Source organism: Takifugu rubripes, chromosome 12, assembly GCF_901000725.2.
Source record: "Takifugu rubripes chromosome 12, fTakRub1.2, whole genome shotgun sequence".
Lineage (NCBI taxonomy): Eukaryota > Metazoa > Chordata > Actinopteri > Tetraodontiformes > Tetraodontidae > Takifugu > Takifugu rubripes.
This window is the reverse complement of record NC_042296.1, coordinates 2773818-2799275: the sequence shown is the minus strand read 5'-3', so window position 1 is coordinate 2799275 and position 25458 is coordinate 2773818. Positions and strand designations below refer to the sequence as shown.

Here is a 25458-nt window from a genome sequence, read left to right as displayed (position 1 = left end):
GCTGGTACTGAGCATGCGCAGTCCGTCTTTGGCAGCCACAACATGAAGCGATACAGTTGAGGCTTCTCCTACGCTCCCAGCAGCAACATCTTTATCGTCTCCTGCCGGGCGCTGCTGGTAGGCAGAATGGTTCATTTGGACCGCGGCGAGAGATGCGAATGACAGCGATACGATGACCCTCCATTTACGAAGGTTTCCCAATGTGTTGCAAGAGACCAAGTGAACAGAACGCGTAAGTCCAAACGCGATTCCATGTTTTTCTGTTAGTGGGGAGGTAGTTGAAGCTAACAAAACGCGCTGATGTAAACCTAAAAGAGTGTCGGCAGGCTAGCTTCGGCGAAGGTAGGCAACTAAGGGTGTTAACGTTCTCCCGGGCAGCCGCGGCAACACGGTCACATCAGAGGTAAAAGAGCACGTCCGAAAGCGAAGCCGCACACCTACTGATATTTCCCTTTCGAGTTGGGTTGTGTATTCATTCTGTCAGTGTGCTAAACAAAGGAGCTTTAACCAGGGGGGCCGCATGGAGAGAAATGTGTAGAAAGAAGTCGACCGCTGTTTGTTTGGCGCTCCATTTCATGCTGACACATTTTAAGGGGTAGCCACAAGAGCTCTGACCTGGATATTTGTCTAATCTGCTGTCAACTAGCTCGTTTTGCACTAGTAACTAACTTCTGCCTGTCTGGTCGCATGAAGTTTTGTGTTTTCTGACAACCTGACTTCTCTGTTTACACACCAATGTGATCCACCCAAACCATGACTGAAGGGTTTTTCTTGATGTCTATCAGCCAGTGGCAATTCTGTAAAGTAATCAGCCACAGCGCTTTGGCTATTTTCACAGTTGTAAATCATCTACAGTTCTGTAAGGGTTTCTTTCTTTTTAGAATGTGATCCGTGCTGCACATGTGGCAGGTCACAGGACCATTAAAAGGCTTTCTGTCATGTGCAGAAGTGGTGAAACCAAAAAAAAAAGGAACCTTTAATCTTTGTGATGAACGTTGTTTAAAATGGTGCAGAGTGCCTGGATTTATTTTAAGGTACATTTGAGTTCACCTCTCCAGACCCCAGTAAAATTGCTTCTCTAAGGTCGAGAGTTGGGGTATTTCATGTGTGCAGCGTTGACCGTGGTGCCGTGCCGATGCTGTAGTGGCCCGTTAAAGTGTTGGGTTGCAGCCACCTTGTTTTTACACGTATCGCCATTTTAAAGAAAGAAAAAAAAAAGCAGTTCATTGAGAAAAGGGTTGATGGAAACCCCGCGACCGGTGGGAAAAGCGTAAGAGCAACGATAATGCATCTTTCTGCTGATAGTGTTTCAATTGGTGCCGTCTCTTATCTCATCTCGGCTCGCCAAGATTCTGCCAGTTTTCCGTTTGTCAACCCTCTTTGGCAATCATTTGGTCTGGGGTATAATGGGTCTACTGGAAAAGGTCAAATATTAGCATGCTGAAGGGTCCCCATCACCATTTATCGCTTTGGAATTACAATCACATCATTCGGCAAATAGATTCTCATGCATTTCATGCTTGGGGGAACCAGACGGTGTAATCGGACAAGAATTGTTCCCTGACATTCTGTTCCTGTAGATGTAAATGTAATGTGAACGTTTACACTAAAAGGCTAAGCAAGGAAATCACATGATACGGCCTGAATTCCTGTCACCAAGACTCATCAGACAACATTCATCTCACTCTTGTGAGTCAGTATTGCCACATCTCCAAAAATGGGGAATACCAGCGCTAGAGGCACGTAATGGTAACCAGTGGTATGAATCTACATCAATACCAGGTTGAATTTATGGATAATATAATGGGACAAGTGGACAAATGTATGGTTGGAAAAGGGAAAAACCTGTATCACCTTTGCCCGTCCTGAATATTGAATTGTAGCTGTTAAAAAAAAACCCTTCAAAAACAGTGTATGTCTTTGCAAACTGGATTGTATCCTGTGCGCCTTGTGTTGCAGAGGCACACAGAATTACAAATAGCAAGACTTGCAATTCATGGAATTCCAAAGTTTGTCTGCGTCCAAACTTGCTGTCCTTATTTAGTATGAGAAACAGTGAGTTGCTGTGCTACTCAGAAGTGAAGTGAACTGGAAATAAGCCAGTGTGCATAAAACAGAGTACCAAGCAGACGCACTGACCTATTAACTATAGAAACAACCCTTCGCCGCCACCCCTTCAGATATACTTAAACCACAAAGTCCCACTAGATGAATAGCCACAGGAGGAGATGGTGGAAAAAAAGAGAAGCTGTTGGCTTGTATTTGCCTGTGGTAGCAGCTTCTGTGCTCCTGGAGGTTTCTGTGTGTGTGCGTTTTCCATGACTATGTCCCTCTCTGCCCCCACGTAGAAATGGGAGGCAGCCAGCCATGCTATTCAAATGTTGCTGGGCCTGGCCAGCCAGTGGCCAACTGTAGCCAGGCTAAAAGAAGCTCTTTGTGAGGGGCCAGACAGATGGCTGCAGAATGAAGACTGTAATGACACCCTCAAGTCCCCAACACACACATGCAGCTGCACAAAGGCTTATTACAGCATGTAATGGTGTGTGTTTATGTCAATGTGTGCTTAGAAAGGTGACAGATGGAGCATGTGAAGTAGGCAAACTCAAATGATGATTCAGGTGCAACGTTTCACAGGTTTGTGCTTTAATTCCACTCATCGGTTCCTTTTTCTTAAAGTAATTACACCGCTACTTGTCGACATTTACAAGGGAGATTAAGAACTGAGGCTTAAATTAGGACATTGTTTTAGTGCTGTTTTCTGGTAGGTTAGCCCCGGCTGTGAGGAAGCCCTGCAGGTTAAGGTCCATTGGCACTAAAAAGCGTAGTCGTTGAAGCGCCTCCTGCAGAAATCAAACAACGATATGATGATTAAGGATTTGAGACATAGTTTACACAAAGAATTATTCAGAGTTTGCTGTAAAACAGGTCTCCATCCAGACGGCCGGGTAGCAAAAGTGATCTCCGACCATCCATAGACTGTAGTACACATTCCAGGCCAGTGGTTGGCAGCACTGAACACGTGGGTACGCATCTAAAGAAGTGATCACAACAGTGAACATTTCCAAAACAGCGACTATACTGGCGAGCACCAACGTTTTCCAGTGGGCCGAAGAGGGCCTTTGTTAATTGTCCAGCCCTCAGCCATCTGTATCCAGAATCTGCTGCCTCCATCAGCGGCCCTTCCACAGAGACGTACCCTCAAACATCGCCCGTAGCAGTCAGGAAGCTCTGGTAAAGTGTTTCATTGCTATGTGATTTAACATCCGCTCAATCTGGAGTATCTCTTGCGGCAGACAATCAAACTATGGATTGTAAACAGCATAAAATATTCAAATTCCTCATAAGTCACTCCCAGTGGCCGGCTGTGGTAATATTGACCATGCTTTTATCAACTGGCTCACAGATTGATTGATTGAACATCAATACCCTCATCTGTCTTGTTTAGAATCATCTCTTCTTGCTTTTTCCCCTTTTCTACTGCTCTGAAGGATGGATTGATTGAACTGCTCTTTTACTCCACCCCTTCCCACCCGTCCGCACTTCTTCACATTCCTAAAAATGCTCCAATTAGGTGTCATTATTTTTTTTCTTGAAACTTTTCTAATGCACCAATTTCCTTCCTCTAACATGAAGTTCTCCTTTTATAATTTACAGGTACGCAAAGGTTGGACCATGTTGCTGTAGGTCGTGACCTGTAGTGAACAGGCGAGGAGGAGCAGGAGAAGGGGGGGGGGCACGGACTTGACGGGTTGAAGGGCCACCGCTGCTGCCTTTATCAAGCTCGAAGCCATGGGCAACACAGCCACTAAATTCCGTAAGGCCCTGGTGGGGGGCGACGAGGGCCTGGCCTGGCAGTTGTATGAAGGAAATCCACAGTTCAGGGAAGGCCTGGACCCAAATGCATCATACGGAGAGCAGTACCAGCACAACACGGCGCTACACTACATCTGCCGCCACGCGATGACACGTCTGCTCAGGTAGACAACACTCTTCTCCAAGTTTGGCTTTTCGCTAAAGACGATTGTGAACAAAGGCTCCTTTCAGTCTTTTTTTGGTACGTTGTTTACCGTTGTCAGCTGTACGCCATCTGTAACCTGCGAGCATTTCCTTCCTCCGTTCCGTTTTAACAGTGTAGGAAAGCTCCGGAGTCTTAACATCATGTGAGCGACAGAACAAAGATCAAAGTGCGAGTGTGTAATTTCCCCCCCGCAGGGATAATCAGGTGGCTGGCCGTGACCACGACAGCTGACTCGGTGACTCATTAGCTTTACGACCTCCGACTCAACATTTTCTGTTATTTGCCTGATTTTTTTTTTTTCCCCCTCAGTATTACAGCGACTCAGAGAAGTGTATTTAAAAAAGAGTCGGCCCTTTAGCTGTGCCCGTTCATGTTTTTTGGAGGAAGGGGTGGCGTTGTCTTCACCTGCCTAATGAGTCAGGATGAGTGAACATAACAGTCAATAATGGTTTTCTATTTATGTCTTTCCCCACGAAGGCTGGACAGCCCTGCTGCTCCTGATACTTATCAGAAGAAATGCTTCTTTGTTCCAGCAGCTCAGTTGGACACAAGCAGTTGGAGAGTCCTTACATTCTTGAAATACTTGCAGAAGGCAGTCTGTTTTCTGCCTCTTCCCAATGTGCATCTTAATGTGAAATCAGAAATGGGTCTGTTTGTGCAGTGTTGTCACAGGTCAGGAAGTGCAGTCCTTCCTTTACGGAAATCACAAAGCCAATTAGGGAAATATGTAAATAGCTGTGAACAATTGATTTCCTGTTTAAATAGGACTAGACATTTCCAAACAACATCCTGTTCTGTTGTGGATTGTCTTCCGGCTACAGGACATTTTGTTTCATTTGGGTCGAACTCCTCAAACTAGCTTATTTTACTCATCCTTCCTTGAAGGTTGCTGGCTTTGTGAATCATCAGGATTGGTTCAGCTGCTTTTGGAACTGTACAGCTGCACTAAGCATGTGGCGTGCATTAGCCTTTTACTCCTTATACGCTGATATTAAACCAATACATCCTGAACACGGGGCTGTGTTGTGGGGGTGGCAGTGAGGGTTGTGGTAAAGGGGAATAATTAGCGATTATTGCTGTGCCAGGGAATTGACTGTGCACTATCATTAGTAGGAGGCTGCAGGGGGGCTTGTGCTGTCAAGGAGGTCAAAAGCAGAAGAGCAGGACAACACTGGAAGAATAGGTTGAAGAATGGACAATAGGCATTCAGACGTCAGCGTTGTCTGCTGCTGCTGTTGCCATGTCCAAAGCAGAAAAGGAGGGGTTTTCATATTCCAAAATATCAGCAAATCAGTGCAACTGCAAGGTTACATCCTGGTCTTGGTGATGATTTTATTCTACAAAGATAAATGTAACCTTCAAAAAACACACGACGCGACATTTTTACAACACCGTAACACATTACCGGTGTTTAGAACCTCCAGACTTCAGGGGTTCTTAATAATATGTTACGGTGTTGTAAAAATACCTGAGGTGTCGCCATATTTATGTGTTGGTTTTTGGCGAAACAGTCACCCAGAAGAATGAGCTCAGCGTGGCAAGGCAAATGGGTCAAACAGTAGCCCCAATCAGAGGCAGTTAAGAATTAAGCTTCTTTGTTGATGCGATTTCCTCCTTAAACTCTGAGCTCCTTACGTTGTTATTCTGTTAACCTCTTCTTTATTATCTGCATCATACAGGTCTTTCCTGTTCAGTAAAGAGGGGAATCCCAACAAGCGTAATGTGCACAACGAAACGTGCCTCCACGTGCTGTGCCAAGGACCGCAGATACTGCTGTTGTCAGAAGGAGCGCTGTCACCGCGACTGGCCCGACCCCAGAGGGACGAGCAGCGTCGTGCAGAGTGTCTGCAGGTACCGGCGCACGGAGAAAGAACCTCCACGCCCAAAGCTGGTGTATTCCTCTCAGAAGCAACGTTCTTGGTAAGGCTGACATTGGTGTATATTGGTGTTTGTCTATTACCAGATGATCCTGAGCTGGACGGGTGCCAGACTGGAGGGAGGCCAGTATGAGAAGGCCAATGTCAACGCCACCGACAATCACAACAGCACCTGCATGCACTATGCTGCTGCCGCGGGCATGAAGATATGTGTGGAGGTGAGAGAAAGCGCGTGGAGCCGTGTCCTCCGCTATCGGGATGAGCTGTTTCTGGAGACTTATCATTTGGATCAGCCAACCGTGTTTCTTCCAGCAAAACCTGCCTGACAATATCAGACCAGTTCTTGCATCAACAGTGTCTGTTTTGTGTTTGATGACTGTTACATCTAAGCGGCCCATCCTCCTTTGCTTGTGAAGCCTTTACTGTGTTTGCATTTGCAAGAAAAATCGACTTTCTGAATCGAAGGGAAATGAAACAAAATGTTGCTTCCTGGGGTTTTTTTGTCTACAACTTAGCATGTAGGGCCCGTTTCAGGTTTTCCCCTCACATTCCTTGACTTCATTTATTCCCCGCCTTCCCATCTAGCTGCTGATTCAGAGCGAAGCAGACCTTTTCGTTGAGGATGAGGAAAAGCTGACGCCGTGTGACCATGCCGAACGCCATCACCACACTGAGCTGGCCCTGAGCCTGGAGTCACAGATGGTTTTTTCCTCCTCATCCTGTCGGCAGTCAAACGCAGACACACACAGTGAAAGCACCCTGCTGCAATACAAGGAGGTGAGACCACAGTTACAAATTTGGGGGTTTCCTGCTGACCCATTTAAGCTGCATTATTTGCTTGTTGTTGTCCTTCAAGGGATCTTCATCTCGGTATTTCCAAGATGTTTAACGTTTAACGTTTTATTTCTTTTGTGTAATGGCAGTTATTATTGACTGGCGGTGTTGTGATGCCATACAGTAGTTGTTCCAAATGAACTGTTTACACCAGGTCACGCCTGTTTACACTGCAATGGATGACTGGTTTTGGTCCTTCCAGTTACATCAGAAACAAGAAAATCCTGGTGTGGTTTTTGGTTAAACAACTGATAAAGCAGGCTAATTGACATTAGCATGAAAAACTAGATAGGAATAAATAGGTCGATGGTAGAGTTTTGTCTGGATTCCCTTTGCATTTAGAGTTATTTAGAGTTAATACTACTACACAGCAGTGTTGATATTTATGAGGAATGAAATGTTAAACAGAGTAATCTTTCTAGATGGATCTGGCTGATTACGGTGGCTCCACGTATGAGTCACCATTCTTAAATTATCTGATTGATAACCAGTTGCATATTTTATGATTGCTCCTTATCACTCTAACATTAACCTCGCTCTGTCTCAGCCTTACGAGGGGCTAAAGCTTCAGGACCTGCGCAGGCTAAAGGACATGCTGATTGTAGAGACGGCAGACATGCTGCAAGCGCCCCTCTTCACTGCTGAGGCCCTGCTCCGAGCACATGGTGGGTGTAGGCCTGCTCAGAGAATCTGCTATTCACACCATTATTTTAACTGTCGTTGTAAAGTCTCTTAAACTGTGTCTCTTTTTTTTCTTAGATTGGGACAGGGAAAAGCTCCTGGAAGCCTGGATGTTGGATGCAGATGGCTGCTGCCAGCGTTCAGGCGTGGCGATGCCCACCCCGCCGCCCTGCGGGTACAACGCTTGGGACACGCTGCCTTCGCCTCGCACCCCCAAGACGCCGCGGTCACCTCTGACTCTCACACTCACTTCTCCAACCGACAGCTGCCTCACACCTGGGGAGGAAGGCCTGTCCGCGGTGAGGAGCTGGGGATGCATTCCCCTCTCTGAGCTTTTATTAGATATTACAGTTGAAATGTCCTCTGTCTATCTGGAAATTAAATCTTTCAGAGATGCTGCGGCCCTGCCTCACAACATCACATCCTTTAGCTGCTTTTGCACGGACTGTTTGTCTTTTCATATAAAAAGACACGTCTGGTTGCAAGTTCAACAGATCACCATTTGATTTATCTCTTTATTTCTGGATTAATTCCTTATTTGAGGATGACAGTTGAGTTAAAAGTCCAGCTTGCTTGCATTGATTATGCCTCTTGTCAAACAACACAGTAATGTGGGTGATACACATTTGCCTGCAAAGCGCTAATCAATTTTAGTATCAACTCAAGATCATAGGAAGATATCTACAATCTTTAAATGTCAAAGCTGAATCAATGTTTCATTAGATTTGGATTATTGTGACTATTCTGTCATTTGTTTTTCTGCCTCCAGTGTGGAATCTGTCTCTGCTCTATCTCGGTGTTTGAAGATCCAGTGGACATGTCCTGTGGACACGAGTTCTGCAGAGCATGCTGGGAGGGGTTCCTCAACGTCAAGATTCAGGAAGGTGATGCTCATAATATCTTCTGCCCAGCCTACGAGTGCTATCAGTTGGTGCCAGTGCACGTGATTGAGAGCGTGGTTTCCAGAGAGATGGACCAACGCTATTTGCAATTTGACATCAAGGTAAAAAGCACATGCTGCTGTCGGTGGTTTTAGCTAAAAGAACTCCATATTTATCTTTTAATTTGTACAGTTTTAATTGTTGTGTTTGCCTCTTTGTATTTCCTCTTTTTTCAGGCTTTTGTAGAGAACAATCCTGCCATTCGATGGTGTCCCGCAGCACGATGTGAGCGGGCGGTGCGACTAACCCGACCAGGCCCTGGTGACAGTGACCCCCAGAGTTTCCCCCTGCTGCCGTCCCCAGCCGTCGATTGTGGCAAAGGTCACCTCTTCTGCTGGTACAGCTGATGATTTGTTGTTATTGTATTTAATAGCTAGTTAATTATGTCTCCTGCTGGATGATGTAAAACATTTTATTGCCTCTGTCACTGGCATGAGGGTCTAAGTTCATCTTATTTTCTTTATAATTGTTCCCCCTCCCAGGGAGTGCCTTGGTGAAGCCCATGAACCTTGTGACTGTCAGACGTGGAGAAACTGGCTCCAGAAAGTCAAAGAGATGAAACCTGAGGAGTGTATGTCTGATGTTGTCCTGATTTATTTCCATTTAGTTCTAGTTGTGGCTCAGTAAATTAGATTAAAAGCATTTCTTTAAGATATTAAAGACTGTAACCATGCGCTGGGGCAGTTAAGTGTGTAATTATGTTATGAGATGGTTATCTTGTATGTTTTCCCACAGTGGCAGGTGTTGGCGAGGCCTATGAAGATGCAGCTAACTGCCTCTGGCTGCTGACCAACTCCAAACCATGTGCCAACTGCAAGTCACCCATTCAGAAGAATGAGGGCTGCAACCATATGCAGTGTGCCAAGGTACCAACAGTCCAGTAGTTTCTCTTAGCTACATGTTTTATTTATGTACCAGTAGTTATTTTTTGAAAATCTGTTCCTGGGCCTAATTCATTATTCATTGATATGAATCTGCTCTGTCTCGGTGCAGTGCAAGTATGACTTCTGCTGGATCTGCCTGGAAGAGTGGAAGAAGCATAGCTCCTCAACAGGTGGCTATTACCGCTGTACTCGCTATGAAGTCATCCAGCAGCTAGAAGAGCAATCCAAGGAGATGACCGAAGAGGTATCATCACAATTACCCTAACCACACTGGGGAAAAACAAACATTGTCATTACTTTAACCTGGACTTGTTTTTTTCATACATACACTGTAATGTAATTATAGGCAGAAAAGAAGCACAAAAGTTTTCAGGAGCTGGACCGTTTCATGCACTATTATACTCGCTTCAAGAACCATGAACACAGTTATGAGGTATTCCGTCCATATTTCACAGCTGGATTCTAGAAAAGCATTTTCAGTTGCATATCAAAGCCAGATATCTGATCATCATGTGTTGATGAACTAGCTGGAGCAGAAACTGCTAAAAACAGCCAAGGAGAAGATGGAACAGCTGAGCAGAGCCTTCATTTGCCGTAGGTCTCTCACATACAGTACGGAGCTTAGCACTGGTCTGCACAGTCCTGTTAATAACAGTACAGTCATTTTGGCTCTGCTAACTTTGCGGTTTGACTCTTGTTTGGTCCAGGTGAAGCTACTCCTCCGGACACGCGGTTTATTGAGGATGGTGTTTGTGAGCTGCTGAAGACGCGACGTATCCTCAAGTGCTCTTACCCCTATGGCTTCTTCTTGCAGCAAGGCAGCACTCAGAAAGAGATATTTGAGCTAATGCAGGTAATCCAGTGCATATCAATGGCATTTATCAATCTTCTGCAGGACCAAGAGCTTACAAGCCCTCCCAGTGACATCTAGAGACTTCAGCATTAAATAGCTCACACAGATCTAAAGCTAAAGCCAAAAGTACAAAGAACAGAGCCAAAACATGCAAAAATATTGCACGGGTCCATTTTGTTTTCACAGACTAAAATGGTCTTAACTGTTTAGGGATTTAGTAGTAAATACAATAATTTCAGGTCATTTTCAGTTTCCATTCACAGTCCTCTTTTTTCCCTCCCACAGACCGACCTAGAGATGGTCGTGGAGGACCTGGCGCAGAAGGTCAACCGGCCGTACTTGAGAACACCGTGCCACAAGATAATCAGCGCCGCTCGCCTGGTGCAACAGAAGAGACAGGAATTCCTAGCATCAGTGGCCCGTGGCGTCGCTCCCAACGACTCTCCCGAACCTCCACGCAGAAAGTACGAACACATCACTTTGATGTGAACTTCAACATCAGATATTTTGCTGCAAGGTCTTTTTTTCATTGTGACCTTTGCTGTAGTTATCCTGGTGGATCATGGGACTGGGAATACCTGGGATTTGCCTCTCCTGAGGTAAGAATCGATTAGAAGTAATAACCCTTAAAACCCAATAATAATAATTTCCCTCGTTGTGACCTCATATCTAATCCATGTCTCTGGCTTGTGTCCTAAGATGGGAAGTCGCCATTCTGTACTGGGCGCAGGAGAAAGAGACAGGCAGTCACAGGTAATAGGCTGCAGTTGCTTCAGAAGCTTAAATCTCAAGATGGTTAAACTCATTCAGGGATTGTGGAGCTGGATTCCAGCATATTCCAGTAAATCTAGCGGACAAGTGAAGTTGTACTTAAGACAGAAGGGAAGGTTTCCACTTCCAGAGCTTTGTTTGGTGCTAACCTGCTTCGTCTAACATTACACCAAAGAAATTCAGGCTTTGTGAAGCAGACAAAAGGTTTCGTGTTGTTAAAGGATAGCAACCGCACCTGTAAAGCAGCTTTAATGAGCTGTTCTCAGTAACCAAACTTGTTTTGATGCAGGAGTACCGTCGCAGGCACCGGCCACGGCGCAGAGGAGACATGCTGAGTCTGCACAGCCTTAGAAGCAGCAGCAACACCCCAGAGACCAGCAGGCGGAGTGACAACACAGGTGTGGACAATGTTGAAAACTGCCAGACAAAAGAAAACGGTTTGCACGGGAGTATCAGATTTTAGGTGGAGAATTGCCTTCATTATCCTGAACATGTGGGCTTTTATTCCAGAAGCTCCGGAGAGAGGAGAAGGCCGCAGGCGAGCACTAGGTTCACTGGATGAAGATGATCCAAATATCCTCCTGGCCATTCAGCTGTCGCTTCAGGAGTCACGCCGAGACCAGGGTCTGGACGACTGCCTGGTTAGAGGGCTGGAGGGGAGAGTGGAGCTGGAGCGTGGAGTGGACCGAGGACATGAGAGATCGGGTCACCTGGGACACCTGGGTGACGTTCCGTTGCATTCGCTCGCCACAGACATTCCTGCAGGAGCCAGAGGCGCCTCTTTCACAACCTCTCTCTCTGATCCTCCTCGACCCCCTAACAGAACAGACTCCAATTACCAGTCCCCTCGCTCCACTTCACTCCCACCGCCACCTCCCACTCTCAGCGCAGAGCTGCTGGAGCTTGGGGACAGCCTTATGAAATTAGGGAACATAACCACTACTAATGACCTGGATTCACATGCACAAGTGCAGCGCTGCTCCCACCACGTACACAGCACACCAGCTGGCCCTTATAATATCGAACCTGCTTACAGCAACTGCAGCCATAGACCAGAAGAGAATGCACAGAGCAGTCCTTACGCGCTCGATCACCTCGCCATCACCGATCCTTGCTTTTCCAGCAAAGAGCAAGGTTACCGTCATGCCACTGGTTACATGGTCGAGGCGGACCGCAATCAAAATCTAGCCCAACCAAGTTCGTATATGCAGGAGCATGCAGCTGTGTGTGACAGGACTGCTAAACCAGACAGCTCTTACAGCCACTTACAGGAACACAGTAGCTCTAACCCTCAGGGGCGTCCTGCTGCCTACGGTCTCAAACGGCCATCCAAACCAGACCTACAGCCTCCTGCCCAGTTGTGCCTCCTGTCTCCAGAGCTCGAGCCGGAGCATCTGCTTTCACCCGTGATCCCGCGGGGGGGTCCTTTCTCCCCCAATGACCCTCAGAGTTTGGAATCCTTGGACCCCGCAGCTAGCGCCCAGCTGTTGGACAACATCATGGCCTGGTTTAACAACAACATCAACCCCCAAAACAACCCTCAGAGCCTTGCCCTGATCCCTTCACCGCCCACAACAGAAAGCGACTCGTCCCCCGACACACACACTGAAGCTGAGTCCAAGAGCCAGGCCTCCAGGGAGGTGACCCCTGTCCCAATCTGGCAGCCCCTGGAGGGTGAGCCAGAAGCAGACACGGGGTCTTCAAGTCCCTGTCCAGGTGCTCTGGGTGTGGAGGGTCCAAAGACTTCAAGGCCCAGCAGTCTGGACCTGGAAAACAAAAAGGCCGTGGAAGAGGGTGGAGAAGGAAGATGTGTTGCTGAACTGTCGCTGGACGAAGCGTACACACACACACATTCACACCCCCATTGCGGAAACAGTCCTGCGCACACTGCCACCGCCACAGAACGAGATTTAGCATTCAACCCTCAGCTGGAGGGGGGGCGGTCCCCTGAAGAGTGGGAGGAACAAGTACACCTGGTCTGACAGGGACTGTAGGTGAAGGGTGGGGGGGGCAAGAGAGTATTAGAAGAAAAAGAACTGCAGCACTGAGGCGCGAGGAGCAATGCTTTGATGAAAGATGAAGCTGGAGAAGTGTTAACTGTGTGTGTATATTGCATCTAAAGAGGACAAACGGCAGGTTCTTGTCCAGTGTGTTACATGATGTCATACACATTTTAAGTGCTTTCGTCTGATCTGCAAACAGACACAACTATCTTAACTCAACCGAATGAGTGTCAAAATCAAGTACATTGTTAGGAAAGCTACTGATATCATAAAATGCTGCACATTTCATTTATTTATTTCATTTGTCTTCCCTCTCTTGTACTTGTCTTCTCAGTTCATCATGAATGTTTTGGTGCTGATGACACTAAAATCTAGATTTGTCCAAACCCAGTAAACACAATCCATTTTTAGCACCGACAGAAAGACAGACATGGGGATATCTGTAACTTTGTTTAGCGTACTGTACAATCAGAGGGCCTAATTTAACATTTTTTATTGATCTTAACAGATGCTGTGCCTGCTTTTTTTTTTAAAGCCCAACACTACTGATATTTCCCCCCTTTATCAGGCTGTAAAGAAGGAAGACACCTTCTCTGAGTCAGTCCCAGCTAAGAGACGACGAGAAACATGGGGGCTTGTTGCCGAGTGACCTGCTCTCTTCCTGGTTTTCATTTGTTGCTTATTCTCTTCCTCAGGGATGAGCGTTTGTTCATTTGATCTGCACCGGCTCAGTTAGAATGTGCAAAAACCTCCAGACACGCAGAACACCGAACGGTTCATATGAACGATTGGGCTTTTTCCATCACTGAAATTCAATCACATTGATGGAATCACAGTAAAACCTGCTGGCTCCCTTTTTATCAGGTATACTCAAGACTTGTTTTAACATTTATTTAACAGAAGGCTTATGATATACTAATAATTGATGGGAACAATGACAATAACAACAAAGATGCACAAATGTGCAGACCTCTGCCAAACAGGTTTTTTTCAGCAGGTAATAATAAAGCAGGTTGCTTGAAGGTCAAAGTGGAATCTTGAACATCACTGTAATGTAAGGAGCACTTCCTGGACCCGCTATCAACGTTTCCTGAAAATTTCATTACAATCCAGTCAGAACTTTCTGAGTTATTCTGGTAACAGACAGAAAAACAAAACGCTGGCAGTCACATGACCTTGGTCATGATTGCTGCTGTCGTCGTTGTTCAAAACATCGAGGCCATAATTGTCGGGTCTTTGTGCCTTTTTATTTTGCTCACGTTTGTATTTATTGTTTTGTATTTATTAAGCCTTTCATAAATGTATTATTTATTTAGTGAGCAGATGATTATTCATAATTTACTGACAGCATTTAATCAATATTTGGAAGGTTTTAGTTATTCTACTCTTAGTTAGGCAAGATGTTCCATGGATGATCTGGTTTTAAGATTTTTTTTTTTTTTTTTTTACATACTAACAATGTCTGCTAATGGATGATGCAACAAACATGGTTGAAAAATCATGAAAAGATTAAATACTCTCCAAACATTTTAAAGATTATCGGTCAAAGTTAAGGGACAACACCACTTTACCTTGTTCTACATGCACATTATTATTATTATTTTTACTTCCTGTCCCCAGACGTCATGCCCATTTTATTTTACTCTTCGTCTAAGTTACTGACATTTGTACTTTTCTCTGAATGTTTTTGTGGTTTTGTCCTTCAACATTGGCCAACTGTAATGTTTACATAATATTAAAACACTGCCTGGTTTATGACATGCGTGTTGTTGCTGGGAGGCCTTTGTGAGAATAATCATTGATAATAATAGAATAATCACTTCAGAGCTTCATAACAGGCCAAACACAAACCTATTCTATTGAAGGGGAATGTCATAGAATCGACTCCCCTAGCTTTCCGAAAGCAGCCAATAATTCACAATGTGATGTGCAATCAATTATTCATTTCTCAGATTTCTAAATTTAATACAAGACACGTGGACCATTCTCAAGCTTATGTTTAATGCCCTGAAATGAACCTTTTTGGTCTCCGGATGGAACTTTGAACATCCCGGACAGTTTGTTGCTTCTTGAATACCATGTTCAGTATATCTGCGCCCAGTGATTCACACATTTGTCCTTCAAGAACTAAGTCTGGTGTTTTAAATCAATATTTTTTACTTTATTTCTAGATTTAAATATTGTCCATTGCCAGTGTGTACTCCATCGATCAGATTTATATTTCAACAGCCCCTCAACAGTTGGAGCATTTTAAGAAATGTAATTGCACTCTCGCAAAGAATACTTGATACATTCCTGGTTGGGCCATATCAAGATTGATGTGTGGCCAAATCTGTAAGTGGAGTTTCAGTGCAACGTTTCCCCTAAATAAAAAGACCTGCAAGTGTGCAACTTTGACATTTTCCTGAAAGGTTTGATTTTAAGATTTATGTCAGTATTAATGCCTGAATGATGCAAAGTTCAACCAGTTCATTACATTGCGTTGTTATTGGTAACCCTCAAAAGGGAAACGCTACTGCTGTTCGCCTCCTCGCCGTAGATGGCGCTGTTAGTAAAAGCGCTCACTAGAGATGATGACGTATAATCAGTGCGACAGAAACTATTCTCATACAACAGCGGCCTACGGTTTTGTTTGGGCGCTGTAATTTTTCTCTTTGGTGGAAGATTTGTCCATAAAATCTCTCGCCATCATGAAACTAGTAAGGTGAGTAGAAGCCAACATGACCGATTAATTGAATCGTTCAATTCGCGATGGTTAAAAACCATGCCATTCTGTTGGATGGACATAGATGTAAAACGCCGAGAGGACGTTGAGGCGGGAAGAGGCCAAATGAATGAATAGAGTCAATAGTTTATGATCATTTTTACGCCAGATATCGTAAATAACTAAATATACATACCGTTTGCAGTTTAGATTTTCTCTTTATTGAATAGTATTGCAGGTTTTCCCATACGCATTTGAGTGTAGAAACAGACAAGAAACCAGATATGTTGCTTTTTTTAACCTTTACAAAGTTATTCTTGGTGACCATTAGCGATTTAATAAAACATTTTACTTGTTTATTTCTCAGTCCCCGGTCACGACAAACATTAAGCAATATTAGTAGTTGTTGTTTTGGTGTTATAGCTGAGTCGCTAGCTTACTTTAGCTAAGCGATTAAGCTAGCTGCCTGATGATGGATCGATCATTAAAAACACAAAACAATGTTAAACAGAATTCTTTGCAAAGTGAGGATAAAGGTGAAAAGCTTCACACTATTTCGTTTTTTTACGCAGGTTTTTGATGAAACTCAGCCATGAGACGGTGACTATTGAGCTGAAGAATGGCACACAGGTCCATGGCACAATCACAGGTAAGGTTGCATCGACTAATAAAGTCAATATTAAACTTTTGCATATTAAAATGAAAAGTTTCCTTATTTATATGTATTTACCCAAGATTATTTTATACAGGGAACAAGTAAATAGTGTTTCTTTTCTGCTCAAATGTGATGATTTTTGTGTTCTTAGATTTATCAGTTGGTTGCAAACACAGCTAGATGTGAAGTTTCCGCTACATTGTGCAACATTGATGCATCCTGCAGCGTTGATGCACTTAATTAGCTTATTTATGGGGAAACGGAACTCCACTCTACTGGTGTCTATTTTTTAAATCAAGTTAACTTTGAGTCGTTCATCTATAATTAATTGAATTGACCAGATCTTGATGCGACCTTGCTGACAATGGTTATATATCATAGGGACTCAGACATTTTTACATTTTCTAGAATAAATGAGACACATTTCATTTACCTCTTGTCATGCAGGTGTCGATGTAAGCATGAATACCCACCTGAAGGCTGTGAAGATGACCCCGAAAAACAGGGAGCCGACACAGCTGGAATCCCTGAGCATCCGGGGCAACAATATTCGCTACTTTATCCTGCCTGACAGTCTGCCTTTGGACACATTGCTCGTGGACATAGAGCCAAAGGTCAAGTCCAAAAAGAGGGAAGCGGGTAAGAATTCTCTAAGCATTGAGGAATGACAAAATGACTGGTCAAAGTGTTCATATTTTATATGTATATAAATGTGTTGGTCAATATGGTTGGCCCTATTATGTAAAATGTTGGAATTGTAACAAGACAAAAGTACCTTGTTAGATGTTCAGCCAAACAGATGATTATAATGCAACATTGTGTTCACCGTGAATGGCTTGCTCTGGTATTTATAGGTCCTTTTCTTTTCATGGATGGGATGTGTAGTACCAAAAAACACTGGCATTTTAGTTGTGCTTAAAGCAGATGGACTGGCTAGGTGGAATACCCTAAAAAGCATCTGGTCCTTCCTTTCACTGATTTATGTCAGATTTGGTTGGCTTGGTTCATGCTGCCAACTAAGTTGGTTAATATTGTGACACTTTTAATTGAATGTTTATAATTGTTATAATTCAATCACCTGTCTGTTGACAGTGGCTGGCCGTGGGCGTGGCAGAGGCAGAGGTCGTGGCAGAGGAAGGGGTCGAGGCCGGGGAGGCCCGCGGAGATAATCGATGGGCTTCACTTGTGCTGTCTCGCCTCCCATTGTTTGTACATTTTTTTTTGTTCTGTTTTTTTGACATTAAAGTCCTTTGACTGTGCTCTTGCAGCATTGCTTACTTTTTTTTTTTAATGATGGTTCAAAATCTTTATATTAAAAATGTGGAGAAAAAGGTTTTTTGTGGAACTTATTTCAAGTAACAGACATTTGAATTAAATGCTTTAAATGTGAATAATCTACATACAGACCTTGGAAACATGTAAATAAATGGTCATGTTTTGGTATTTTACCATCAATGCGCATTTAAGTCTGTTGCACAAGCAAAGAAAATAGATGCGGAGAATCATGTTGCTACTGACCCAGAAATTACTTTTTGTTGTTTTTCATGTATTTCAAACAAAGGTTTGGCTGCCGATACCAAAGCAGAAACCAGGGGAAGAATCGTTTCATTTTTGGAATTGATATGGTGTAAATGGTTATATGGCGTTTACGCCAAACGTGTGCTGGAGTGTGGCGGTTGTTTTGGTGCGATTCCTCGTTTGTCCACTGGGGGCGCACGCGCGATTCTTCTTTGTCGTAGAAGAAGAAGAGCGAGCAGGTGGAGTTAAAAACGAGAATTTATGATAATTTGACAATAACTTGAAATGCGCGCGTCTCATCCCCGCCTGCACTGTTTACACATTCAAAATAGCTTTGATTTATTTTTCCACAAAGTCGAGGACGAACAAGCGGAATCATCGGTACATCCCTCCTGCGCTCGTTTTTCGGTTTCTGTTTTAATTGGTAAGTTAAATATCGCGTCAGCTACAAATGTTGCGAGATACTTTCAAACGACGCTTCCATAAAAGTTGGGAAAAAAGCACCTTCTCTACTTATTTAATGCTCGTTCTCCAGTTTTGTATGAGCAAAGGAAAAAAGGTGATTCAAAAACCCTTCTAGTGTCGCGAGATGTGACGGAAGTCGGACTTCAAAGGGGCGCACGCGCATCCCCGTGGTTTATTGACATGTAGCCTGGCTGTTTCCGCGTGCTCAGAAGCGGCCGTTTAAAGATCAGCTGTTCTCCCGCAGAGTGACGGATCAACATGTCCGACCGCGGCCGCTTCATGTACTTCGCTTTTGGGAGCAACCTGTTAAAGGAAAGGCTGGAATTGGCGAACCCGTCGGCATCATTTGTCACTACCGGACGCCTAAAGGTGATTTTTTCTTCTGGTTCAGACTGGTTGTTGCATATGTAGTTATTCCTTAACTTTTTGTGCCACTCTTAAACTTTTCTATTACTCTCCAATGCGATTGTTATGAATGATGTGAACGTGATGTCACAACCTAAAGCATATTGAGATGTATCAAAGGGATGGTTTGGTCTTTTTTCCCCTCAGTCTGGTTCGTTCCAGTACTTTGTGTTTTCATTTAGCCTTTGTGCGCGTTTGTGCAGGACTATGAGCTGAAATTTGGCCTATGGGCCGAACATGCAGAACACATGTGGCACGGTGGAGTTGCCACCATTGAGTTCCACCCTGGGGCAGAAGTTTGGGGGGTCATTTGGACTTTGAGCAACGAAAACCTCACCAGCCTGGACAAGTGAGACAGAGAAGCAGACAGAAGATGTTAATATTTTCCTTTAAACTAACACTGAATGATTATTTTTGTGGTTTCAGCCAGGAAGGTGTGGACCGGGGACTATATTCTCCACTGGAGGTGTCAGTGGAAACCGATAAAGGAATTATAGTCTGCAGGACTTATCAGATCAACAATTTCCACGCTTGTCTCCCTTCTCCCGATTACAAAATGGTGTGTAAATGCTGCTTTTCAAATAAGACACCAAAGTCAACGTGAGTGTGCCTAAAAGCATCTTTAATTTAGGTGGTGTGTATGGGAGCAGAGCAGAATGGACTCCCCACAGAGTACTTAAGGAAGCTGAAGGCGATCCAGACCAACAACTACAGCGGGCCATCCATCCTAGATCAGCTAAAAACAAAGCCATGATTTTGGTTTATTTTACCAGCAAAGTATTTTTTTTGTTAGAAACCTCTGAAACCATTGGAAAAAAGTTGTTAAACACAACTGCACAATCACCTTGCCTGTTACTAATCATATTTTATTCCAGATAGTTTAATGATGTGTTTTAATAGGAAAGGTGGGGTTAGCGCCATCGTGTGGCCACATTATGGTACTACAGGCACTTAATGACTGCCCAGACAAACATGTGACTAGATTAATACACATTTGTTCGGGGGTCTGATTAAATGACGTTTTTCCGCATGTTATTTATAATTTTCACATTTTCCAAATTTAAGGCAGGAAACACACCTGTTACTTTCAACAAATATCAAATAAATCCTTGAAGAAAAGAAACGCTGCCATAAAAGAAAACCACTTTATTTTGTACAACACAAAGGCTTTGGACATAATTAGAATGTGTATTTCTCCCAAAATGTTTCCCCTCTAGTAATTATAGAAAATACATGTTTAGTACAAAAACAAATAGCTGTCAGGAGAACAGACGGTGTACAGTCAGCTAAATATCATATGTTGGGTCTCTCTGGGTAAATTTCCAAGAGTCAGAGTGAATATTTAGACCTCACAATGGCACAAATCTGACAATATAAAGGCTCATGCAAGGACATGAGAGGTTTCAAATTTTTTAATTCTGCAAAACAAATAATGTGAATGTCACAACTGAAGCTTAAAGAGAAAAACAAACTTCCAATATGAGGCGTGACACTGCGGGAGTTGGAACTGTGAAGGAAGCGGTGACGTGGGCAGGTAAACATGACAAACAAGTAAACAGCTTCAAGTGTGTAAAAACCAATTTGTGGAAGAAACGGCGAAGGTGGCAACAGTTCCGAATACACAAAAACTGGAGGTTAGGTTTAAATAAACGGTGCAAAAGAGAAAGAAAGCAGCTCCAGCCACTGAGATGCAACCCTGCCTCAACAGTCTGACACCATAGTTTCTGAAACAATAACTCTGCATCTTTATATTGTTCTCAAGTAGCATCAGAACATAGCATTGTGCTAACATGTAAATTAACTCTGGACCTTTTCTATTCACCTCTTATATGAACTAAAGGCTACATGGAGAAACTGCCCTCACGCTTGATGTGTACATTAGAGAATATTTAGTGAGCCGCAGGTGGAACGTTGCTAGTAACTGAACAGAAAGGCCATATCTGACGTCCGTTATATTCTGGGGACATAAATATTTGCATTTTCTTAGCTTCTACATTCAGGAGGCTACGGAGTCATTCCACCTGTTCCCCTTCGCCGCCCCTCTCATTTTCGTTCTCCATCCGTTCCGGGCCGTCGCCGCCTTTCTCCGCGAGTTCCGTTGGCGAGCTGTCAGCGGGGTGCTGTTCCGGGACGAAGAGATTGTGCTTGACCCTGCCCAGTTCCGTCATGCTGAAGCCGAGGAGGACGGCAGCCGTGTTCCTTTTGAGGCTCTTCATGCACCTGCTGCGCTTCTTGCTGAAAAGGGCCACCAGCTCCGCTTTGGTGAGGGACAACCTCTTGCACAGCTCCTCGCTCTCCACTCGGGTCACGTACGGGTTCAGGTTGAAGTACTTGGAGATGAAGTCTTTGCGCTCCTCACTGCTGCGAGAGTCCTGCTGGCTGGGCTCTGCCAGCAGCTTCACCGGGGGCTCGACGGGGACCACCGGTTCCAGCGGAGCCCCGACCTTCTCCTGCTCCCGCCTCTTACGCATGGCGGCCTTGTGTTCTCGCTCCCGCGCGTTGGCTTCGATGGCCTGCTTCAACGCCGCCTCCAGCCTCCTCTTCGACTGCCGCTCCGCTTCCGTCTCCGTGGGCTGCGCCTTTGGGATCACGGGGGCCGACACCAGCGTCTGTTTGACGGTCATCCCTTGCGGCACTTGGAGGAAATAAAGCCCAGAAGGCTGACTGGGCGGCTGAACCGGTTTCAGCTGCGGCTGCGGCGCCGCGACAACTTTGGGCGGCTGCGACGGCTTCGGGGAGCAACGGCAACGCTGAATGTGGAGCATCACGGCCTGCTGCGTGACCTTCCCCGTGTACACGCCGTTGCAGTATATGCATTTGAAGGCTTCGGTCTTGAGGATGGCGTGAATAGTGGGGGCCACGAAGTGCTTCTGTTTCAGGTGCTCGATGTGTTTGGATTCGTTCTGGAACTTTTCGTCACAAAAGGGACAGAAGGAACTGTTGATCTTGACAGCAGCAGCGCAGATCTCCGGCTGGACGATGGCCTGCAGCTTGAAGTACATCAGCTCCAGGGAATTGGTTACCAGGGCGAGATTGACCTCCACGTCTCCCAGGATCTCTTTGGGCGCCGAGGTCTGGAAATCGATGCGGGGGAACAGGATCCCGCCCACGTTTTTCGAGTGGATCTTGTACTTCTGCCTCAGAAAATCACAGTACGCCTTGCTCGTCGGATTGTGCTGCTTTATGTGCTCCACGAGCTGTTTGATTGAGAAGAACAGAGCCGAGCAGTGCAAACAGCTCAGACCGTGCAGCAGGTGTTGGAAGATGCTCTTCTCCGAGACCAGAATTTTGCAAGTCAGGCATTTCATCGTCTTGTCGGGCATTTTCTTTAAAAACGCCGCCCGCGCGGCCACGTTTTCCGAACTGGACGCTTTTGATTTTGTCTGGTGGGCGACTTCTGCGTGCAAGTCGAAGACGTTAGAGGGGAAAAGTTCGTTGCAGAAAGGACAGGTAATCCACTTCTTGGCTTGTGTGCTGGGGTTGACCTGCTCGGCGGCTTTGACGGGGGGACTCTGAGAGGTAGGCACGGCGACTTGCAGAGGTGCAAAAGTGTACGTGGGCAGGCCGTTCACCCTGTTACCGGTCGGGATCAGGTGACTCAGCAGAGACTGCGAAGTCAGCATGGTCCCTTTGAGATTGGCCGCGTTGTTTGCGACCACGCCGGGCTTCGCCACAGTTGCAGGTCCAGCTGCAACGTTAGCTTGCAACGCCGACGGGAGGAGAACGTTCTGCGGTTTCAGAGTCTGCTGCGGCTGCGCCGGCGTCAGGGTCACCGGCGCCTGTTTTATAGTCACGTTGGACACAGTGGGAAGCTGGACCACGGACGGCCCGTGGGGCAAAGCACTTTGGAGAGCGATGGTGGCGCCAGGCCGGAGCAGACCTTTAGCCTCGGCGCTGGCTAGCTGCACCAGCGCCGATGCTTGGGGGGGAAGAAATGCTTGGTTGGTTCCGGGGGTACAGATGAGAGTCGCGCTGTTTGTGGCTCCCGATACCTGCTGTAAGGCTAAAACAGTCCCCGCAGCTTGGCCGTTGCTGGGCAAGACCAACGACTTGCCGCTGAATATCTGAGGTGTCTGCGTTTTCGGAGCGATGCTTGGAAAGGTCACAAACAGGTTGTTCCCGTTAGCCACCGATTTGATGGTGTAATTCTTGTTCTCGCAGATCAAACTCTGAACTTGCGCGTTGACCGAGTAGTGCGAGGGCTCGACCAGCATGTGGTGCAGCATTTGGTCGAGGGTTCCAGTGTTCACTCGGCACACCTTGCAGCAGTAGATCTTGGTGGTGGTTTTGCCCTGCTCGTTCAGTCTGTACCCGATATACTGCTCTGCTAAATGTTCCAAGTGTTTGAGGATGATGTGCTTCTTCATGTTGAAGACAGAAGCGCTCGGGAACGCGCACTTTCGACACTTGTAGCACTCCCTCCGCGCCGGCGCGCTGACGGCGGGCGAACTGTGGAAGAAGAAGATGTGCTTCTTGACGATCCTGGGGTGGGCGATAAAGACGCACTGGGAGCAGGACGCCAGCGAGCACAGCGCGTGCATGTCCGCGTGGCAGCGCGAGACGTGGTTCCTGAAGTTGTGGATGCTTTGCGAGGAGTACTTGCAAACGTTGCAGCACAGAGACTGAGATCGATAAGGCCACTGAACAGAGGACATTCAAAACAGCGATTGTTAATCAACGCGGTATCAACTCGGTATCACCGTGGGGGAGTAAAACGTCAAGCCTCACTTTTTTGTGCAATCTGCCACCATATCCATGGGTGAAATCGTACCAGTTGGTTTCAGCGAACGCCTCATCTTCGTCCGAGATTTTCTCCAAGTTTTTCTTGAGTTCCTGCAGCGTGAAATCACAAGCAAGTCGAGTTAGGAAAGGAAGCCTCCTCCGGCCGCCCGTGCACGAGGCAAGCAGCAGACGCTGTTAGCATGTTAGCCGTGAGTAGAAAAACAGCGATCCTCATGGGAGGCCTGGATGTGTATCAGAGTTCAGACAGCAGGTGGTTCCGACTCCAACCCCCCACCCAAGACCCAAACAGCATCACCAGAATGGGGAGGAATGGAGAGAATGGCTTCCTCATTCTAAAACCAGCGTACCTTTTGCAGGTTTTGACAGTCCTCCAGACCGATCTCGCTTAGGATGTTTTTCACAGCTTTGCGCGCCTTTCGGATCTTCTCAATGTTTCCAACAGGAAGCTGATACATTATTATTAAAAATCCCTGTAGAAAAGACAACAGTCACCACAAACTGCCTGGAAATGTAGACAGATCTGATTGATGAAAAACAGTTTTTAAAACACATTTATCCTGTTTATCTGAGGCACCAGTTCATGGGATCGGAGAAGGCATCGGCACTGGTACGAATCCAAGAATCAGGCGACAAAACTGTTGATTTCTAGTTGAAAAGTCTGCACTGATGTTCTTAGGTGGCTCTTTAGGGTGCAGCTCTGGCTGCAGACGCCCAGCAGGCCCCCTTCAGTGCCACTCAGGAGGTTGATAACTCCTCAAACCCAGGGAACATGCTTCCTGGACCAGGCTGCTGGAGCCAGATATCAAACACAGAAAGTGAAGCACTCCTGAGTCCTCCTGGGTGCAGCGGGTTCGCACCAACAACCCAGCAGCAGTTCTTCCAAAGGCAACAGAAAGGCTCCAGTTTCCCATCAAACCAACCTGCTGGGAGCGAAGTGAGGCTTGTGTAGTAAGTATGTAGTAACACAGCAGTGATGTGCAGCACGTTAATAACAACCCTCTGGTCAGCGGCAGCTCCTGCTCACACAAACTTCTGGAGTTGCACGATGTTGAATTGTTTCAAGAAAAGCGTGCACACCCCGGCCCCTTTGGCACCGATGCCACCCAGGGAGTTGCTGTGACTCCTGCCCTCATTAAAAACGCCTTCCTCCCACCACCACCACCACCACCCACCATGCTGACAGCCAAACGCCGGGACAAACCCGACGTCGCCGCCGCCTCCAACCGCGCACACCTGCACCGCGGGATCTTACCGCGTCCGATCTGCAGCTCGGGTAACGTTCGCCGTCGCCGTGCCCCCCCTCAAACAACGTTTTCCCCACTTCCTCCGGCCCTCAACTGTGCGTCGGTAAGCTGCGTCCGCTCCCAGTGGCGCCCGCGGATCCTCACGCCAGCGCCGGCAACATCCCGTCTGCGCACCGCTGTGTGAAGAATGTTGTCAAATGCGTGCGCGGTTACCAGCGGGCCATCAATAGAAGTTCTGGGTTTTTTTTTTTTGCTCTTGCTTTTGTCCCTTTCTTCCCCTTTTGAGGAAAAAAATGGCGCTTAAGTTCAGGATCTGACGTAGCCGACCTCATTTGCATAGCGCACAAACTGACCAATGGGAGTCTTTGGTGACTAAAAGCTGAAAAAAAGTTTTTCTTCTTTTACCAGGACTGTTATCCATGGTTGCGGAGTGCCGCCGGATCCAATTGATGATCCTGTTTTGAAATCTCCTGCAATAACTGGTTCTTTAGAGAGCGTCTGGGATCTACAATGAATAGCTAGGTATGGGGGCGTGGCTACTGCGAGGCCCCCAGACGGTCACGTGATATGTGACCAAGGTTAACCAATGAGGCGTCTCAAAAATGGGCTAAATGGGCGGTCCTTGTGTCGTGACGTCACATCATGCTACATTTTTCAGCCAGTTAAAAATGACATCATTTTGATAATTGAGGGGAACTAAAATTGCTCTTTTAGCTAGCTTGGTGTTCAAGACTAAAGCAATTTAAACTAGAAAAGCACTCGGAGAGAAGCTTCTAAATCGCCCTCTTGTGGAGGTTGTCGAACTTACAAATCACTACAAGTTAACCAGTATTGGTTTTGTAGTATAGTTTGTATATATATT

At 45.9% G+C, this 25458-nt stretch overlaps 4 protein-coding genes across 10 annotated transcripts; 3 read left to right on the top strand and 1 right to left on the bottom strand.

The window, feature by feature from the left end:
• Window positions 1–23: 23 nt before the first annotated feature.
• Window positions 24–15250, top strand: LOC101077719 (ankyrin repeat and IBR domain-containing protein 1-like). Of its 5 annotated transcripts, none has more exons than XM_029844843.1 (21): window positions 24–232; window positions 3489–3571; window positions 3655–3977; window positions 5698–5869; window positions 5982–6113; window positions 6481–6672; window positions 7277–7394; window positions 7489–7709; window positions 8180–8413; window positions 8528–8688; window positions 8834–8922; window positions 9087–9217; window positions 9345–9479; window positions 9582–9668; window positions 9763–9847; window positions 9943–10088; window positions 10374–10552; window positions 10636–10687; window positions 10788–10841; window positions 11149–11257; window positions 11370–15250. In XM_029844843.1, the coding sequence occupies exons 3-21, from the start codon at window positions 3790–3792 to the stop codon at window positions 12839–12841; spliced, it is 3957 nt and encodes a 1318-aa protein (XP_029700703.1). In that variant the 5' UTR covers window positions 24–232; window positions 3489–3571; window positions 3655–3789; the 3' UTR covers window positions 12842–15250. The 5 variants fall into 5 exon arrangements, with proteins under 5 accessions (XP_029700703.1, XP_029700702.1, XP_029700701.1 ...); XM_029844842.1 differs by lacking the exon at window positions 3489–3571 and adding an exon at window positions 2926–3231; XM_029844841.1 differs by having other exon boundaries at window positions 24–3231.
• Window positions 15251–15410: 160 nt separating this feature from the next.
• On the top strand, window positions 15411–17552 carry snrpd1 (small nuclear ribonucleoprotein D1 polypeptide). Its single transcript, XM_003968915.3, has 4 exons — window positions 15411–15566; window positions 16139–16215; window positions 16669–16860; window positions 17314–17552. Exons 1-4 carry the CDS (start codon window positions 15553–15555, stop codon window positions 17388–17390), a joined length of 360 nt encoding a protein of 119 aa, XP_003968964.1. The 5' UTR covers window positions 15411–15552; the 3' UTR covers window positions 17391–17552.
• A 435-nt stretch (window positions 17553–17987) lies between these two features.
• Window positions 17988–19745, top strand: ggcta (gamma-glutamylcyclotransferase a). Of its 3 annotated transcripts, none has more exons than XM_003968940.3 (5): window positions 17988–18163; window positions 18449–18573; window positions 18813–18958; window positions 19036–19168; window positions 19241–19745. In XM_003968940.3, the coding sequence occupies exons 2-5, from the start codon at window positions 18463–18465 to the stop codon at window positions 19361–19363; spliced, it is 513 nt and encodes a 170-aa protein (XP_003968989.1). In that variant the 5' UTR covers window positions 17988–18163; window positions 18449–18462; the 3' UTR covers window positions 19364–19745. The 3 variants fall into 3 exon arrangements, with proteins under 3 accessions (XP_003968989.1, XP_011607282.1, XP_029700709.1); XM_011608980.2 differs by having other exon boundaries at window positions 17992–18120; XM_029844849.1 differs by lacking the exon at window positions 17988–18163 and having other exon boundaries at window positions 18358–18573.
• On the bottom strand, window positions 19741–25155 carry adnp2b (ADNP homeobox 2b). The gene is made up of 4 exons (XM_003968939.3): window positions 24605–25155; window positions 23700–23822; window positions 23338–23442; window positions 19741–23249 (listed from the first exon to the last, which is right to left on the bottom strand). The coding sequence occupies exons 2-4, from the start codon at window positions 23805–23807 to the stop codon at window positions 20622–20624; spliced, it is 2841 nt and encodes a 946-aa protein (XP_003968988.2). The 5' UTR covers window positions 23808–23822; window positions 24605–25155; the 3' UTR covers window positions 19741–20621.
• Between the last annotated feature and the right edge of the window lie 303 nt (window positions 25156–25458).

Coding starts and splice junctions, on each gene's coding strand:
- LOC101077719 (XM_029844840.1), top strand. CDS start 3,790: ATGGGCAACACAGCCACTAAATTCCGTAAGGCCCTGGTGGGGGGCGAC. Junction 7,710..8,179: donor GGGAGGAAGGCCTGTCCGCG/GTGAGGAGCTGG, acceptor TTCTGCCTCCAG/TGTGGAATCTGTCTCTGCTC. Junction 10,553..10,635: donor CCCGAACCTCCACGCAGAAA/GTACGAACACAT, acceptor CCTTTGCTGTAG/TTATCCTGGTGGATCATGGG.
- snrpd1 (XM_003968915.3), top strand. Junction 16,216..16,668: donor GGTCCATGGCACAATCACAG/GTAAGGTTGCAT, acceptor CTTGTCATGCAG/GTGTCGATGTAAGCATGAAT. Junction 16,861..17,313: donor GTCCAAAAAGAGGGAAGCGG/GTAAGAATTCTC, acceptor GTCTGTTGACAG/TGGCTGGCCGTGGGCGTGGC.
- ggcta (XM_003968940.3), top strand. CDS start 18,463: ATGTCCGACCGCGGCCGCTTCATGTACTTCGCTTTTGGGAGCAACCTG. Junction 18,574..18,812: donor TCACTACCGGACGCCTAAAG/GTGATTTTTTCT, acceptor GCGTTTGTGCAG/GACTATGAGCTGAAATTTGG. Junction 19,169..19,240: donor CTTCTCCCGATTACAAAATG/GTGTGTAAATGC, acceptor TCTTTAATTTAG/GTGGTGTGTATGGGAGCAGA.
- adnp2b (XM_003968939.3), bottom strand. CDS start 23,807: ATGTATCAGCTTCCTGTTGGAAACATTGAGAAGATCCGAAAGGCGCGC. Junction 23,443..23,699: donor ACTGTCAAAACCTGCAAAAG/GTACGCTGGTTT, acceptor TTCACGCTGCAG/GAACTCAAGAAAAACTTGGA. Junction 23,250..23,337: donor GTGGCAGATTGCACAAAAAA/GTGAGGCTTGAC, acceptor TCCTCTGTTCAG/TGGCCTTATCGATCTCAGTC.